General features: G+C 25.7%; 2 protein-coding genes across 8 annotated transcripts in view; one reads left to right on the top strand and one right to left on the bottom strand.

The window, feature by feature from the left end:
• The window catches only part of LOC126907445 (uncharacterized), a 19,832-nt gene extending 12,681 nt beyond the window's left edge, over positions 1-7,151 (bottom strand). Inside the window, exons 1-7 of one of the 6 annotated variants that reach the window (XM_050688735.1) lie at positions 6,838-7,151; positions 5,457-5,486; positions 4,013-4,106; positions 3,806-3,877; positions 3,448-3,578; positions 2,511-3,359; positions 2,203-2,407 (exon numbers count right to left, since the gene is read on the bottom strand). In XM_050688735.1, coding sequence (XP_050544692.1) covers positions 2,203-2,407; positions 2,511-3,359; positions 3,448-3,578; positions 3,806-3,877; positions 4,013-4,106; positions 5,457-5,486 — 1,381 coding nt within the window. In that variant the 5' untranslated portion in view covers positions 6,838-7,151. Of the gene's footprint in view, positions 1-2,202; positions 2,408-2,510; positions 3,360-3,447; positions 3,579-3,805; positions 3,878-4,012; positions 4,107-5,099; positions 5,263-5,456; positions 5,487-6,356; positions 6,419-6,830 lie in introns of those variants that run through there. The other 5 variants (XM_050688734.1, XM_050688737.1, XM_050688736.1 and 2 more) reach the window with 5 other exon arrangements.
• Positions 7,152-10,656: 3,505 nt separating this feature from the next.
• LOC126907441 (catenin alpha) lies at positions 10,657-19,240 on the top strand. 2 transcript variants are annotated; one of them, XM_050688721.1, is made up of 18 exons: positions 10,657-11,019; positions 11,080-11,269; positions 12,404-12,570; positions 12,650-12,859; positions 13,108-13,293; positions 13,379-13,582; positions 14,234-14,263; positions 15,661-15,776; positions 16,013-16,130; positions 16,321-16,570; positions 16,655-16,855; positions 17,028-17,179; positions 17,241-17,313; positions 17,384-17,448; positions 17,527-17,708; positions 17,791-18,031; positions 18,095-18,217; positions 18,277-19,240. In XM_050688721.1, the coding sequence occupies exons 1-18, from the start codon at positions 10,918-10,920 to the stop codon at positions 18,433-18,435; spliced, it is 2,769 nt and encodes a 922-aa protein (XP_050544678.1). In that variant the 5' UTR covers positions 10,657-10,917; the 3' UTR covers positions 18,436-19,240. The 2 variants fall into 2 exon arrangements, with proteins under 2 accessions (XP_050544678.1, XP_050544679.1); XM_050688722.1 differs by lacking the exon at positions 14,234-14,263 and having other exon boundaries at positions 10,659-11,019.
• Positions 19,241-19,329: the final 89 nt, after the last annotated feature.

Genomic DNA, 19,329 nt, shown 5'->3' on the forward strand with positions numbered 1-19,329 from the left:
AAAAAAAAAAAAAAAAAAAAAAAAAAACACCACATCATAGTAAAACCAATACCTTCTCAGCTTCGCATCGAAGCTAAAAATAAATAATTACTAGAGACTAGTTGATCAATTTTATTAAAAATAAAAACGTATTTAGAAATATTAATTTTTCTCAGAATGTTCGAAGTGGCGTATACTATAGCAAAATTCGTGGTTGCATGAAAAAGTTTTATATATATATATATAATTTTTCAACTATAAAAACATTTCGGGGCGAGTGTGGTGATGACAAAACTAATTCTGAAATAAAATTTCAGTTTGAAATTGAAAAAGAAGAACATTTAAGAAAAGCAGAAAAATTTTACACTTAAAAAATCATATGTTGATAAAGCTAAATCACTGAAGAAATTGTTTTAATTTATTTATAATAATCTAATTAATATACATTAAGATTTATATTTATTGTTTTGAATAACTTTAAATATGTTAATCAATAAAATAAACACAATAATACTTATTGTCAGGGACATACTAAGGAGCCATATGATATGAACCCCATCGCTGAAATTATAATATAAATATGATATTTTTAAATTAGAGTTGGAACTTTTTTTTATGTACATAAATATTATAAAAAAATCCTGCCTATGTGACTGAAATAATAATAATGATTGTATGAACAGAATGCTATTATAATTTAAATAAATGTTGTATTTGTATATAATAATTTTTAAAACATAGTTATACAACATAGATACAATGATTTGCAAAATTGAATGATTTTATAATTAAATATTACCATTCATTGTTATAAAAATAAAATATAGGATTATTTTTCATTATTTCTGAGCAATAACCTGGATTTTCTACATTTTCATATTTGTTTTAGTTAAATAAAATACTTATAATTGTATAGAGAATTTAAATTTATTTTTATAATTTTACTATATTGTGAATTAACTGTTAAGTTGTTTATGTCTGTTGAATAATTTCAAAAAAATTTAATTTGAAAACCATATAGCACTCAAAATCACAAGAGTAGTGATAATTATTGAGAAAACATCCAAATATAAATTTCTATTCAGTTATAAATTGTATATTTTAAAATCACCTCTTTTATAATTAATTTATATTATTAAATAGAAACATGTCTCTGACAAAAAAAAAAAAATATTCGAGTTAAATTGATTAAAAACACAAAATGGTTCAATAAGATTGAATATAAAATTGAAAGTTTAAAATCCTAATTAAATATAAATTAGTTTTATTCGACGGTAAATTTAATTAATTTAATTTGAAGTATATTATGTATAACATAATAATTTAAATTAAATTAAATGTTCAGATAATCAAACACAAATTACCCAAAATATCTAAATAATAACAATATTATTGTTACAATAACAGAAATTATTATTTTATATTTTTAAATAACTAATTCTTTTATCGCATAAGACACTAGACGCTTCTCTCCACTTCAACTACCCACACTTAAACCTGTGTCTTATATCCTCGTCAATACCTCTTTTGCACAACTAACCCTAAATACTTAAAACTTTCCACCTCTACAATCACGTCCTCCCCTATTGTCACTGATCTCCTCATTTCACATACCTCTATGTATGTCTGTAGACATCTAATATTATATTTGTGATAAATCATTCTACCTGTCCTATTTGTGAACTAAATTCTTATTAGTATTTAAAAATATTATTACATACTATGGATGTGTTTAGCATTGATAATGGTAAAATTGATTTCAAAATTCGTATCCACAACTTTTCAGTAATTTTTTTTGTAGCTTTTGAGTTTTTAGTTTTTTAAATTAATAATATTTTTAATATAGTTTTAATTATATTTAATTAATTAGCCACAAGTTATCATTTCTTATTATAGAATTTTGAACTATTTTCAAACTAAAAAAGATTTCTTATCACTTATATAGTGAAAAATTTTTTCAGATGAATACAAAAAAAATATGAGTTGAATTTATTAAGAAGGTTGGTTTTTTGCACTTCAAAAATTTCACTTTGTTTAATGTTACTATGAAGTTTTAAATTGATTTTTACTCTCCTCATAATTGCTTTTGGATAATAACTACACACATAATTTGTAATAGATTTGTTTAACAGTTCATCTATTTTTGTTAATTTTTGTAAATTTTTAAATAATAATCAATCTTAATAATTAAAAACCTCAATAAATAATTTATTTAATACACACTTGTACTAATTAATGGGCTGCGTCCTCTAGGAGAAACCATTTGATGCATAGGCTGTCTTATAACTGGTCTCATTTGTCTTTGTAAAGGCATTCTAAGTGGTTGACTATACATATTAGGTACATTAGAAGGAGGAGGCAAACCATCAGGTAGAGCTCTACTGGACTGTAATTGTTGGTCATAATTCATTGCTGGTAGTCGTTGTACCTAACAATAAAAATATTATTTTCTTTAAGATTTAAAAATAATTTTAATAATAATGATATAATTAAAAATAAATTGGAAACATTTAACATAAAACAACTATTACTTGATGTTCTAATTGTTGAACTGATGAAGGCATAATGTTATGTATTAAACGTTGATGCTCTATTAACTCAGGTAAATCTGAGAATAACAATGGTTCACATTCTTTAAAAGTACATTTGAGATGCTTCAATGTAATTCTATGTTCATTTAGTAATTCGGTAGTTTCAAAACTTAATCCACATACATTACAACTAAGATTCAAGAATGGAGAAGAAAATGAAGTGCCATTTTGAGATAAAAAATTTGATGAAGATTCAATTTGCCCATGCATATTAATCAAATTTAATGTCTGAGGAGCTGCTAAATCATCAAAAGAACGAACATTTACTCTTAATTTTGTTTCCTTTACATTTTCCTTAGACTCTTTTTTTTCTACTCCATTTTCTGATAGGGACTGAGAGGTATGTTGATCACTGTCATTATAATCATCTTTCAAGACAACTACTTCATCTTCTAAGTCTGCTTCTTTAATTAGTTCTTCTTTTAATGATTTTATTTTGATTTTACAATCCTCTGTTTTAACTGGTGTTGCTGAATTTGAAGATGTTGCTTCCGTTTTTAAATCTATCATATTTTTTACAGTCAATTGGGGTATTTTTATATCAGATTGAATTGGACTTTTTTGATCTGGTACAGATTCATGAGGGCTCTCAGTTGTTCTATCATCATCATCATCTTTGCCAGAACTATGGACGCTAACAGACTCTTCATCAGATTCTTTTTCAATAGTGTCATCATCATTTTGTTTATCAGAAATCTTGTCTAGTTCATTTCCAGAATCTTTTTGATTATCCTCGTGTTCTTCTCCGGATTCATTTTCTAGTATTGTAGAAGGAACATTTTTTACTACCTAAAAATATAAAATAAAAATCTTTAAATGTATCAACCAATAGTAATATAATAAACAAATTTTCAATAAAACAAGTTGTATAACTTACCTCAAAAGATTGAGTTGAGTCTCTTGAAGAGCTACTGCAAGATCTAGTTTTTTTTATTGTCACTTTAAAAGAAGAGACAGATGTTTCAAAGGGTTTTTTCATGTGAGATTTTTGTAATTTTTGATCGTCTTCTAAAAATTAAATGAAAAACAAAATTAGATAAAATATTTTGCTTTCAATACAATTTTAAGAAGATGAATTTTTCTTTTTTTTTGAAAAAATTTTTTACAAAACAATTTTAATAAATTCAATACATTTAAAAAATAAAGTTATAATCATTATATAAAAATCATACACATTGAATTACACATTAAACAATAAATTATAAATTGCAAGTTTAGTTATTTCATTAAGTTACCTTCACTATCTTCATTTGAACAACTGGCATATTGACTTCCACCATATTCCATTTTTACTTTTGTATCACCTGCTGTTTAAATAAGAAAACATTTTAAAGCATTAAAGCAATTCTAAGCATGGTTGGTCTTTATAAAACCACCAATGCTTGCACTTAAATTAACATTTTTTTATTGACAATAACTATGTGTATTAAATGGGTACTTACTTATATCTTTGACATTCTGTTTAGCAATATTTTGTTTTGCTTTATTCTCAATAGAACAAGCTCGTGTTGACACCATTGAATCTTTTGTATATTTCTGAAATTAACAATTAATGTATTTATTATGTTAAATAAGTACAAAAAATACTATAAAACTTGAACAGTTTCAGTTTTTAGAGAAAAAAATTTATATATGATAAATTAATAATGGATAATAATAATTTCTTATTGCTATAAACTATATATTTACTATGATTTAAAAAAATAAATAGAATTTTAAGTTGTACTTTTTTATGATAAACCATTAAATATCAAAAAACGGGATTAATATTTTTAATAAATCACACTGTATATGGACAGAGTTTATTTAAAGGAGGATAAATTACACAATCTTCTAGACATCATAAGATGTAATAAGCCATACATAAGAATGATTTATAGTTAACTACATTTAATGTTAATTTGGTCATATGTTTATCAACTGTCATATGGACATGAAATTTTTACCATTGACCACAAAGCAAATTTCTAAAAAAAATTAATATGTCAACAAAAAATGTCCAAAATTCACTTGTCCCTGTTTACATAAGCTCCATCTATATATATATATCTTATATATATATATGAGTTGAAATAATTCAATATAATATATACCCTTTAATACTAACTATTGCAAGAGTGTCTACTGAGAAATTAATAAATGAATTTTTATTATCTTTGCGCAAAATATAAAATTAATAATAATTTATAATAAATAAAGTTTTCTGGTATGAAATGCTAATTTTTCAATTTTTTTAAAGTTTCTCAAAATAAAATAATCTTGTTTTTATTTAAAATATTTTTATACTTATGGTATTACTTTTGATATTGTTACAGTTAAGCAATCAAGAAACATACTTTGAAACAAAATAAAAGCATGACTTTTGGTTTTTTTATTTAATTATTAGAAATACCATAATTACATAAAAAAAAAATAGTACTTTACTTTCAGTCATGAAATTAAATAATAATAATTAAAACATTATTCAAGTAAAATTGTATAATAATGTATTTAACAATTTTTTTAAAAATAGCAATTAAAATAACATACTCATTCTGACGATTAAAATTGGAATTAGAAATAAAAGATCCTTCAAATATCACTTAAAATAAGCAGTAAACACAAAAAAATTAAAAAATTAATATTCATCGAATGAATAATCATTAATTCTCTTTAGTTAATATAAATAAAAACAAATTATGATAAACCATACATAATGTACAATAAAGATAGATTACATATATTTATGCAAGCAAAAGTAAGTTTAAAAAAACTTAAGTCAGAAGAAAAAATATTGCAATAATAAATTTGGACATATCTTAGTAACTTTTTGATAGGAAAATCTTTTGATAACCTACACTCTAACAATACACCACTAGATGCCGTAACATATATAAATTATAATACCTTTATATCTGTGGTCAAAGTCAACGACATCTGAAAAATGTTATCCATTAACCGAAAACATTTATATAATATATTAAAATAATACTAATGCTATATATAAAGTACTACTTTATAGTATAATAATACTATATATATATATAGTACATTTGTAAAAAAATAAAATTATTCCTTAGGTACATAATTTACTCGTAAATTTTTATTTAACAATTTGATGCATTTTTTTATACCAGGAAAATTTTGGTTTACATAATGAAACTAAGATACTTTTTATCTTAAAAGTACATAAGATAGATGTTAGATTTAACAAAAATCTAAAAGTAACAAAATAGAACATTAATTAATTGAGCGTGGGTATCTATTCAATGATAAAACTCGTTTTAACGTAATTTGATTAAATTCAGAAAAATTATCATGATTGCAGTCTATGATAACTTATCATCATAAAGGCTTTACTACATGTAGTTAAGCCATTACGATTAACGTATTACAATTTAAGGATTCAGTACAATAATCTAGTATCTTCATTTTATTTCTTATAGTAACTCATTTTTTGGGGTGATTTTGAAGCATATCCGTCCATTAGAACATCCAACATCGTAAAAATAAAAAAGCTTAATATACAGATCTTAGTACGAAAATTATTCAATTTTTTTGTTTCCTAAACAGTTATAAGAATTGGAGATAGCCGGTTATGGCAATGGACCTATCAATTGATCTGCTGTTTAGAATGATTCATTTGTAAAATTATCAACTAAAACCGAATAGACAGCAGTAACATATTTTTACTTAGTGCGTTTTTTAATAAAAAATAAAGGAACAATTAAAGATAACTTAAGCATAAGTTCAATTACTAGTAAAATATGATTAACATTATAAAAAAAATGCACTGAATTATCTTACTTGTAAAAAGAGTAAACAACACTAAAGACCTCGAATAATTACACCTGAATTTTGAATATACCCTACGAAAATAGAATAGGTTCGAAGGTAAATGTGTACACATATATTTAAAGAATGATGCTTAAAAAAAAAAATAGTCAAAAACTTTGAACACTAAATTTACTGATTTATTGAAATATTAAAAATGATGAATAATTTAATTGTCAACAACTGTAAAACAGTAATTGTAAATATTGTCTACAAAGTAAAAGTATTAATTATTAAGCAACCTATTAAGATAAAAATTATGCTTAACGGGTAAAATATAAAAAAGTAAACATCTTTATTCTGTGTACGGGCGGTTGAACGTAAACTGATAAGGTAAATGTGGATCGTTACGATTAATATTGAGTCGGCACTTGAAACAATAATATTTATCAAATTATTATAACATAACCTATATGGCGGCGCATTCGCAAACCGCTCGGAGCTTACCACTTACTGTGTTCGAGTACTTTTCACCACACCATCGACTGGTTTACCGCAGATAATCCAACTGCACAAATGTCTGAAAAATTGGAAAAAATTGTGGTTGGGTTTTTGGCCAACGAACGTCCGTACTCCACGCAAACGACTCTATAATGTCATAGGTGGCGGTGAACGAACGGAGGAACAGACAACGGAATTGAGCGCTGCCGGTGTCAGCTAGCATCTCACCGAATACCCAACATCTCCCCCCTAAATGTGGAGATTTTAATTTGCTTCACCAGCGAACATAACAACAAAGAGGAAGAGCCGTTAATGCGTTGGTATGCACATGCCGTATAATTTACAAGTGGAAATGCCCCAGTCAGAAAATACGACTCTAGTGACTGTACTGCGCACCCGTTCGCTCTCGATCACTAAAGCCCCTTGCCCTTACAGGCGGTGTTATAGAAATAGGAATGGTGTTATTTTTCGGCCCTCGTGCCCCCTCCACATTGGTTATTGATCTTGTCGTCCGTCCACCATAATAGTATATCCTACTTGAAAACGACAGCGTTTCGCGGCCGCAGTCTTTCTCTCTCGACTCTCTCACTCTACTGCTCTCTTCCCTTCGTTCTACGCTTTCTTCTTACTTCACTGCGACGGCCCCAACCGTTCTATTATCGGCAACTGCCGTCGGACCCTATTGCCCACAGCGCTGCTGGTGTGTATTTTCTCTTATGCTGCTTGCTATGATCAAGATCCCCACAAAACGCATGACACGAATGTTATTTGCTTCAACCATTGAAATATAACAACTGCGACAGACGCGATATAACGACACGCTATTAATGCACCATTGTTCAGAACGACATTCACAATTCCCACCTCCAACTCCCACTTAATGAAATGGATTTGCTCAATCGCCCTATTTTGCTCAATGCTTATTTTTTGAATACCCAATAACACTATGACTCACAAAAATGGTGAAACAATTTGTTTTTGTTTATGCGCAACGTAAAAAAATAACCGTCAAGTTATTCTTACAAAATTTATAGTTGAGTTGCACTCATAAAAATATCAGCTCATCTCAAAATAATTTATCAGTGTACAAATATATATTTATTAAACATTATTCTTAAAAAAAAACTTATTCGATTAGTTTGATTTTATTTTAATTCAAATTATTTGTTTAATACAAAATTAAAGATGATAATGTTAACTGAATAATTATATTGTGTAAGATAGTTAACTATTTAAATTTAATAACTTTTATAATTATAATAAACTATTCTTTTTTAATAACTACTTTTTTTTTGGAATAAGTTTGGGTTTCAACATCGGCCATTAGTTTGGGCAACTAATATATTTAACATTACCTGTTATAAAATCAAATTCAACAACTGTTAATGTTTTATTTTATTTTTTATGCCACTGTATCCTATTATTGGTATTTTAAATTGAAAATAAAAAAAAATTACAGTGAATACAAGAGATCTATTAAGTATTTATTTATTGTAAAATAAAATAGATTGAATGTTAAAAATCAATTAACGTCGGACAAAGCTAGCGCTCTAGTAATTGTGTGAGCTAACTTCCATGAATTTTCTGCTAATATAATCCTTTATAAATTGTATGTTTTGAAATTCACATTCAAGTTTAATTGTTGCACTTGAGCTTTTGTTTCTTTGTTTTCCTCTAATATAGTCTAACCACCTGAAATAATTCCAAATTGGAATTGAACATTTCAAAATATTATGGTATATACATTCAACCCCAATTAAGGGGACTTCAAAGTTTAGAGACCTCAGATATAAAATGTTATCATTTAACATGAAGTTATAATATTTTACGTTCTTGGACAATATTATTTCATTTTAGGCAATAAATTGAGTTGTGTAGTTAGTATTAATTAACATTAAATTTGAAATATTTCAAAATACTATTTAAATATTTTGAATACTTCTGAGCATCAAATAGATTAAAATAGTTTGTTGGCTGTATATGTCAATGGGAGCATACAAATACATTTGTTGAATGTCTCGTCAAAATATTTTATATTTTTTTATAAATAATTACTGTTTTTTTTAAATCTGAAGATTTTAATAATAGACAATTGTTCTTTGACATAGTGAGTGAGCAATGTTAACGGTGTAGTGTTTTGTTTTGGCTTTAACAATTAAAAGTGGTAGAAAAAATGTATATATATATATATATATATATATACATAGTGTTATACATTATTATTTATTTATAAATAGATATAAAGACTGTCAAGGGCATATTTTAAGGGGAGAAGATAGGGACGATTGCTCCTAGCGTTATCAATATTTTTATAATTATCCTGCAGCAATCATGATTACTTTATTTTTATATCTCTCTCTCCATGGTTTTAACCCGTAGGTTGTTTTGCAGCCATCTTCCATTATACTATATTATCTGCCTTCCTTTACATTTCTACATATAAGCCACATCTTTGGTCCTTTTTTATCTGTTGATTGTATTCTAATCTTGGTCATCCCCTATGATTCTTTCTTTCTACTCTTCCTACTATAATTAGTTTTAACAATCATTCGTATCTCATTATATACCCTATTCATTTGTTTCGTCTTCTAACTATATTTTTCCATAGTAACTTCCTTTTTGATACTCTCTCCAGTACTTTTACATTAGTTACTCTTTCCATCTAACTTATCCTTAATATTCTTCTAATACATCACATTTCAAACGCCTCAAGTATTCTTCGTTCTTCCATTGTTATTGTCCAGGTTTCACACTCATATAGAAAAATGCTCCATACGTATGTCTTTAATACATTTTTAAACTAATGTTTCATTTTTAAATATAGTTTTCTATTATATTTTTATATATTGAGATTAAATCATATTAAATTTATATGATATCTATTTTCAATTTTAATACATTTTTTGATTATACTAAGCTTTTTTCTAGTTATCGATTTTTTTTTTAAATCATCTGGTATGCCATACCAATTATACGCTTAACCCTGGATTAGAACTCATTATGTTTTACTATATGATTTATCAACAATCGACATGACAGCGAACAAAAAGTCTGCTGTCTATTTTCATATCATTTGAATTTGTGTTTTTTAATGGCCACAACTTAAATGACATTTTTTTCTGATAAAAAAAGGTCATTTATCCCTAAAATATGCCCCTTAAAGTGTGCTACACGGAGTCATTGATCTCCTAAATATACTACTGGCTATAATTATGACAAGCTAGCGATTACAAAAGGCGTAAAATATCTATGAATATATTTAAATCTGGTTTAACTCTTATAATAATAAATCTTGCTTTGCAGTACAATTCAAAAGAAGGATGATAGATGAATGATCTTGTTGATTTGTACCCTATTACAATATTATTGTAAAAGAATATTCTGTCAAACAGATATGATCATTATCATTTTAATTTCACATAATATAATTATTAAAAAATGTTTGGTCTATTTCAAATGAATAATTTATCTCGAAATATTTGGGATGGTGTAAACTTCTGCAATATAAAAGAAATACAGATGGAAGAAAATTTTTTTAATGAGCAAAATAAAAAGGTCACGGGAAAGTAGAATTAAGTACCTCGGGCGGTACGATTCCTAAATGCAGCTTTGCCTCTAATTAATTATTTAAATATTTTTAAAACAAATAAGTAATTTATCTCAAAAGATATTTTTTCGAGAAACGCCCGGTATAGTAAGTACGAAATGTTTAAACTGAGAAAAATTCCGCGCATCTACAATCTCTTTGGTACTATAGTTTCATATGACGGAATGCGGCCGTCATCGGTGATTCATGGTTGACTCACCGTTTTCGTAGATATGTCCATACCTTAATCTTCAAATTTTTTGTATAGCTATATCTGACTTAATACACTTATCAGTTGCAAGGGGAAATGTAAACAATTTAATATTCTAATCCCGTATTTCCGTACTCCTCGTTTTTTTAATAGAGTTACGTTGATATATTGACTTATATTGATAAGATTCGAAGTAAGTTAAAAAGTTTTATAACTTATAACTAAAGTTGCTTATGTGCTCTTAAAATTAATTATTTCATTTAAGTTTAATTTCGTTTTAAAAATAAATTACTAAAATGACCGACCATTTCGGTCCAATTACTCTAAAATGGGATCCAAAAAATTTGGAAATACGTACTATGTCTGTAGAAAAAACATTAGAACCACTTGTATTACAAGTAAGTTATTCCAACATAAAATATCAAAAAAAAAACTATATTAATGTGTAAATTATTTAGGTAACTACTTTGGTTAACACCAAAGGGACATCACGAAAAAAGAAAGGACGATCAAAGCGAGCTCATGTGTTAGTTGCTGCTGTAGAAAAAGCTACTGAAAACTTTATTGAAGTTGGTGAACAAATTGCATATGAAAATCCAGACATCAAACAAGAAATGTTAGCAGCTGTCGAAGAAGTTAGAAAAACAGGTGAGTTTTAGTTTAAATAATTGATTTTATGCATATAAACTACGATAATGATACGAATCATTGACAATTCCTTAGTCTTCAACATTTAAAACTAGAAAAGATTATTTATAATATATCAAACATAATTGCCAAATACCAATTAGTATAAAAATGATTGGTTTTGTTGTTTTGTTTAGTTAAAAAAAAATATTAGTTTAAACAGTTAAATATATCTATATAACGCTATTGAATACTTAACTTTATGATTTATTAATTTCTATGACTAATGAATTGGTGAATATGAATATTAATGAGTCATCTAAAAAATGAAGCGACTAAGGTCTGGGTAGGATAGTTTTTAGATAACCTTTTTATTAATTTGATGAATTTTTTATTATAATACTCATTGGGTTAATAAAATTCAGCAATCCTATGTATGCTATTCATTTTCTTTTATTATAAATAAAGAATAATAAAACTTTATGTCGTAACAGCTTTTATCTTTACTTATAAATTTAAAAAAAAAGAAATGATTTTTTAGTTGATCATACAGTTACATAAAGCATTGTATACATACTAAAACTAAATAACCAAGTATGATTATTTAGTATATCCATTTGAAAACTCAATTAGGAATTGGCTAAGACTTAATGGTTTTTAATCATATCTTATAGATATCTATCAAAAGTTTTTTATATCCATGTCATTAGATGGATAGTTTATTGATTCAGTATATATCTAGTGGATGAACTGTGCTGCATTCTATAGGTTGAATGCCATTTGCCCATCCTGCGAATGCATGCCTCACTTTAATAATTAAAACAATGTTTGATTAATTTAAAAATTAGTTATGTTCCTTAAGTTTAATAGTACAATGAAAACTTTTTTTGGTTAAGCTATTGTTATTCCCTTTTTTCAGGGAAATACTTAAATTTTTAAGTGTACAAACTTGGAATATCAAATTTTATTAAAACGTTTATTGAATATTTTTAATCTGTATAATAATAGTTAGAAGAAATAGTAAATATTGTAGAGATTGGGTTTCACCATGACAAAATTTCAAATATTCACCTAATAATAGTGATAGATATTTTCAAAATCTGCTATTGAATATATTATTTATTTAAAATTTAACTAATACAATTGAGTCTATAGGTGATGCTATGAGTATTGCTGCGAGAGAATTTGCTGAAGATCCTTGTGCATCTGCTAAACGTAGTAATATGGTAAGAGCAGCCAGAAATCTTTTATCTGCAGTTACACGACTTCTTATACTTGCTGATATGGTTGATGTGCATTTGTTGTTAAAGTCCCTTAGAGTGGTAAAATCTTTGCTTAATTTCATCTATGTATAATTTGAAAATATTGCTATTGAAGAAAAATTTAATTTTTAAATACTAGGTGGAAGACGACTTAGAAAAAGTTAAAAATGCTTCTAGTCAAGCTGAGTTACTTGATAACATAAAGGTATTTGGTAAAAGTGCTAGTGAGCTCATGAGCCAAGCTGCAAAACGCCAACAAGAACTAAAAGATCCACAGTTACGTGATGATTTAGCTGCAGCACGAGCAATTTTAAAAAAACATTCCACTATGCTTTTGACTGCTTCTAAGGTAAAATATAATTTTGTAGCTAATTTTTATGTATGATAAAAAATTAATATATTAAACAATTAAACATATTGAAATTTTTAGTCTAAGCAATGAGATATTAATTTATTTGTTTAATTGCCTGAATTTAAAATTAGTACATTTCCTGCATTTTACTATGTAATATTAAATATATCTTTAAGTATTTCTCGAATATTTTTTATTAGGAATTTTTTTATTTTATACAGTGGCTAATTTATAATGTGTTCTAGGTATATGTGCGGCATCCAGAACTTGCTGCAGCTAAAGCTAATAGAGACTTTGTATTAAAGCAAGTATGTGAAGCTGTAAATACCATAAGTGATGTTGCTCAAGGCCGATCTGCAGCCATGAATGATAATGGTAATCAAATTTATGATGGACCAGGAGAATTGGCAGCAGCTTTGGATGATTTTGATGTAAATATTATACAATATTATACAATATTATCATATTTATATATTTTAATTTATGTAATTATTATAAATTTAATAAAATATTTAGGAAAGAATGGTAATGGATCCTTTAGTTTATAATGAAGTCCGTACTCGACCATCATTAGAAGAGCGTCTTGAAAGTATAATTAGTGGTGCTGCCCTCATGGCTGATTCTTCTTGTACTCGTGATGAACGAAGAGAAAGAATTGTTGCTGAGTGTAATGCTGTTCGACAAGCTTTACAAGATTTGCTATCTGAATACATGTCTAACGTAAGATTTCATTTTATCATTTTAAAATTAAACAGAGTAACTTAAACCTATTACAATCTATATAAATTAAGAAAAGTATAAATTATTAAAAAATTGTATTATGAAATGTGCAAATGTTTATTTATTTTAGTATAACTCTAAAATTTCTAAATTGCATATTAATCACTCATTTAATCAATTATCTATTGTTGAATAATGTATAAATATATATTTTAATAATTCAATTTTAATTGATAAATATACTCTTATACTCTTATATAATATTGATTATTTAAATATAAATAATTTGGTTATACATTTACTTTTTAAACCCCTATTTTACCTTTTAAAGAACTTAGAGATGTTAGACTATTAATAATTAAATCTATTAATACAAAAACCTGAGCATATGTTATGTAATTTTTTAATTATTTTATCAATTTAACAGTTCCTTCCTTCTCAAATGTTGAAAAAGAGGAATTTAATATTTTTATTAAAAATTTTGTTGAACTATTCAAAATATTTCAAAGTTATGTATATAAATGCATTGACTTTTTATAATTATCAGCTTTTATAAATTCTATTATCACTTAATGTACTCAGTGGATAAAAAATATTTTTAATTTTATTGTATTGTAAAATAAAACTGATTTCTTTGTGTGATGTTGGCAGCAAGTGCAACTCCAAAGGGTCGGAAAAAGGGTATGGCTTATATTAAAAACAGTGTTTCTCTTTAATTGTATAACACTTGTTTTATTTAGCTATGTGATTTTACACTATTAAATACTTGAATGTTTTTTTTATGTTGCAAGTAGACAACAAATCCTATTTTTTCTTTAAAGTGTTATTTAAATAATCGCAGCATTTTTTTTTACAAAAATAGACTTAAATTATAATATTGCTTAAAACTTGATTATTGGTATCCTTCTTAAAAAGTATATTTATTTATCAAATACCATCAATATTTTTGACTATTGTATTTTACTTGTAATTAATTATCTGTATGATAATTTTATTCAGTATCACCAAAGAAAATTATAAATTATTTTAAATTTGTTAAATATATATTCTCAATACTTTAATATGACTATAAGTTTAATTCTACATATTTGTTTGGGATACTAAGTAACTCCCCTATTTGTGCTTATGTTTATTAGAATTATAGTTCAATTAAATAACTTCTTAAAGTTTTACAGAAAAAAAATTATATTGGCACTCATTTTTTTTTTCAAATTTCACTTATGGAAAGCACATGTTTTCATTAAGTAATCAATTATTTATGCTAATTTTTAGTAAATACATTAAAGAATTTCGATAAAAACAGTTTGTAAAACTAATCTATAATGAATTACAGTACCATGGGATTTTTGTAATAGATATCATCTTCAATGTTGAATTTTCTTGTTCACCTTGGCTGTAGTTTTTAAAATTTTAAAATTTTTTATGTTAAATCAAAACAATTTTTCTACATAAGCTCTTTATGTTTTATTTTCTAGATTTTGTCTAATCTTATATATTAATAGGGCGTATGAGTACTGTTTTTAAGCTCATCCAAAGATAACTTGGAAGAATGCTGAATCTGGAAGACTGGATGATCATGCTAATTGTTCAGCATGTTTAAATATAAAAATTTTACATAGTATCACTGCTTTTGTGATATTTGATATTATTTTTAAATAAATATTTGAGCTTTTATAAAAAAAATTGGAGGCTTCCAAAATTTATGTTTTTAAATCTTCATTGAGATATAGATATGAAGATAATGTCATATTGAAATGACATATTATCTAACTAGTATAATCATCTGTCCTACAGAATTTGTATATTCCAAAGACTTCTTGTCCAACATTTAAAAAAATAATTTATTACTTATTGTAATAAGTGACCTAGTAGAATTTACTTTGAGTGGAATACTAATATACATATGACAAAATAGAATATTTAATGTATTTGATTTTTTTTTATAATATTTTATTTCAGTTAGTTTTTGCTTTGACACCCTTTTAAGTTGTGTTTAATAATTTGCACGAAAATATTAAAAGCATGCACTTAAATATTTATTGAAAAAAAATTTTTAGTGGTTTTTATATTTTTTATAGATGAGTGTAAAAGAAACAAGTGAAGGTTTAGAACGAGCTATAGATCATATGTGCCGTAAAACAAGAGATCTTAGACGCCAACTTCGTAAAGCGGTTGTAGATCATGTGTCTGATAGGTATAAGAATAATAATAATAATGTTATAAGATCTGAATTTACATTATGAAGATTTAGTTGATTGGTTCTTGTAGAGAAAATATTTCTTAATTTATACGTTAATTTTAATGCATAGTTCACATAGTTTTTTAAACTATACTTGATCGATATAAAATAAAACAATAATTTTGACATTTTAAATTCAGTGTATTCAACAATATAAAAATGATTGTTAATATTTTTTATTTATATTTCAGCTTTTTAGAAACAAGTGTTCCTTTACTTGTGTTAATTGAAGCTGCTAATTCAGGAGATGAAAAAGAAGTTGAAGAATGTGCTTTAGTTTTTACCGAACATGCTAATAAATTAGTTGAAGTAATTATAAAAACAAATTTTGAACTTTTTAAATGTAAAAAAAAACTTAATATTACAAAATATAATGAAAATTGATCACTTGTGACTAATTTTAAATATTATGAATTAATTTAAATTTTTTTGGAACACACTAGTATGAGTATGCTATTAATGATCTTATATTACTTAATTTTGTGCATCTCTTTTATAGGTTGCTAACCTTGCTTGTAGTATGTCTAGTAATGAAGATGGAGTAAAAATGGTACGTACTGCTGCTGCTCAAATAGAAAGCTTATGTCCTCAAGTTATTAATGCTGCTAGAGTTTTAGCTGTTCGTCCTCGTTCTAAATTAGCTCAAGATAACATGGATGTTTTTCGAGATGCGTGGCAAGCTCAAGTTAGACTACTAACTGAAGCCGTTGATGATATAACTACTATAGATGACTTTTTAGCAGTTTCCGGTATGATGTATAAAAAATTATATAAAAATGGTAATTTATTTTTAAAGTATTATAAAATTAAAATTTTTATGCTTATTGTTTCAGAAAGCCATATCCTTGAAGATGTCAATAAATGTGTTCTTGCTTTGCAAGAAGGTTCAGCTGACCCATTGGATCGAACAGCTGGTGCAATCAGGGGCCGTTCTGCTAGAGTTTGCAATGTTGTAGCTGCTGAAATGGATAATTATGAGCCTGGTATTTATACTGAACGAGTTCTAGAAGCTATAAAAGTACTTCGTGATCAAGGTAAAAATAATATAAAATATTATGAATTTTAAATTTAGAATTAACCAATGTAAAACACATTTTTAAAATTTTACTTTTGCCTCTAATATTTAAAAAAGTAATATTTGAAAAAACAATTTAGATTTTGAAATGAGTATTTAAATTAAATGTAATTTAATATTAATTTTTACAGTGATGCCAAACTTTGCACAACGTGTTGAGTTAGCTGTAGATGCATTGTCTACAAATCCACCAAAAGAAGTTGATGAAAATGATTTTATTGATGCTTCTAGACTTGTGTATGATGGTGTTCGAGAAATTCGACGAGCTGTTCTAATGAACAGAGTAAATTAATTTTAATAATAATGTTAATATATTATTTACCTAATTTTTTTTAACATTACAGACTGATGAAGAGTTGGATCCTGAAGATATAGATTTTGAGGAGCATTATACTGTAGAATCTACACGAAGTAGATGTAAGTATAGTAAATAAATTCTTTATTATTTTATTTCCTTTGTGTTATTAATTTACAATTATTATTACAGCTAGTGCGCATACCGGAGAACCTTTAGATGAATATCCAGATATTAGTGGAATCACAACAGCTAGAGTAATTTTTCTCTAATAATAATTTATTATGACACCTTAAATGTTTTTTCTCATTTATCTTTTATGTTTTAATTTTTAGGAAGCAATGCGAAAAATGACTGAAGAAGATAAACAAAAAATAGCCCAACAGGTTGAATTTTTCAGAAGTGAAAAATTAAAATTTGATCGTGAAGTAGCCAAATGGGATGATACTGGAAATGATATAATTGTACTTGCGAAACACATGTGCATGATTATGATGGAAATGACAGATTTTACTCGGTATTTTTATTTTAAATTAATAATATTGTAAATAAAATTAGTATTACACATATTATTGTTAAATATCTATTTTTATTTTTAGTGGAAGAGGACCTTTGAAAACTACTATGGATGTTATTAATGCAGCTAAAAAAATTTCAGAAGCTGGTACAAAATTAGATAAACTTACTAGACAAATTGCTGATCAATGTCCTGAATCTTCTACTAAAAAAGATTTGTTAGCTTACCTGCAACGAATTGCACTATACTGTCATCAATTAAATATTACATCCAAAGTTAAAGCTGATGTTCAAAATATTAGTGGAGAACTTATTGTATCTGGGGTATAGTTAATAACTTATTCAGTTCTTCAAAATATTAATTGTGTTTTATCAAATATTTTTTAGTTGGATAGTGCTACGTCATTAATTCAAGCAGCTAAGAATTTAATGAACGCAGTTGTATTAACAGTGAAATCTTCATATGTTGCCAGCACAAAATATCCTAGACAAGGAGCCGATTTACAAAAAGTTTGTTATATTATTATCATATATGAACATTTTTTTATTATTACACTATTCGTTTTTAGCTTGTTGTATGGAAGATGAAAGCTCCTGAAAAGAAGCCATTAGTAAGGCCAGAAAAACCTGAAGAAGTGCGCGCAAAAGTTCGTAAAGGTTCTCAAAAGAAAGTTCAAAATCCAATTAAAGCTCTAAGTGAATTTCAGAGTCCAACTGAATCAGTATAAGAGATAAAAATTTATATTTTATTAAATGAAATAAACATAGTGTAATATGTTAATTTATTATAACTATATAATACTTTTAAAATGTAATTTGTTTGTAGTTTTAATTAATACCATTGACTATAAGTACTATTATAAATATTTATACTCAATATTAATACTGTTGCCAAATATTATGTATGATAAATTTAGCTATTTATATTTCTACATTTATACTATTCAATTATAATTTTATCAATTGTGTTTGTGATTATCAGTATTTAATGTCTGTTCAATACTGAAGAACTACTTATAAAAAAAAAAAAAAGTTTCTCTAATTACTTACTTTTTTAATTTAGAAAAGTTTTAACAAAAATGTTTCTCTATATATATATATTAGATAAATAGATTATTACTTGTAATTATTGAATAATAATTTGTTTATATATTTTATAATTTTTATGTTTAATCATGAATTTCTTTATTTTAATTAGTCCGTCCGTAGTGATATACATAGTTCTATAAATAACTTATTATTTATTTAATAAATGTCGGCTTGTATGGAAAATTTGGATATCTTTTAAATGATAATGGTAAAATAATCTTCATAAAACAAAATACATTAAAATTTGTAAATTTGCTATTCACTTTCTAGTTTTCACAACAAAAATTTATATATTTATATGTCTTATTAATATTAAAAATAATTTTTTTAGCTGCATATTTAGATAAAAAAAAGTGTTAATCTTTATATGATTTATTTGTGACTAATTATTTATACTTTTATGATATATTATATGTATTATTAAAATATATATATACAAGTAATTTTTTTAAAGGTTAATTATTTAATACAATTTTAATCTTAAAATAATTATTATTTAAGAGAAATCAAGTGGCTAATATTAATCCAGTCAC

Source organism: Daktulosphaira vitifoliae, unplaced genomic scaffold (genome assembly GCF_025091365.1).
Source record: "Daktulosphaira vitifoliae isolate Bord-2020 unplaced genomic scaffold, ASM2509136v1 Scaffold_5, whole genome shotgun sequence".
Taxonomy (NCBI): domain Eukaryota; kingdom Metazoa; phylum Arthropoda; class Insecta; order Hemiptera; family Phylloxeridae; genus Daktulosphaira; species Daktulosphaira vitifoliae.

Coding starts and splice junctions, on each gene's coding strand:
- LOC126907441 (XM_050688721.1), top strand. CDS start 10,918: ATGACCGACCATTTCGGTCCAATTACTCTAAAATGGGATCCAAAAAAT. Junction 13,583..14,233: donor TATCTGAATACATGTCTAAC/GTAAGATTTCAT, acceptor TGATGTTGGCAG/CAAGTGCAACTCCAAAGGGT. Junction 17,709..17,790: donor GAAATGACAGATTTTACTCG/GTATTTTTATTT, acceptor TTTTATTTTTAG/TGGAAGAGGACCTTTGAAAA.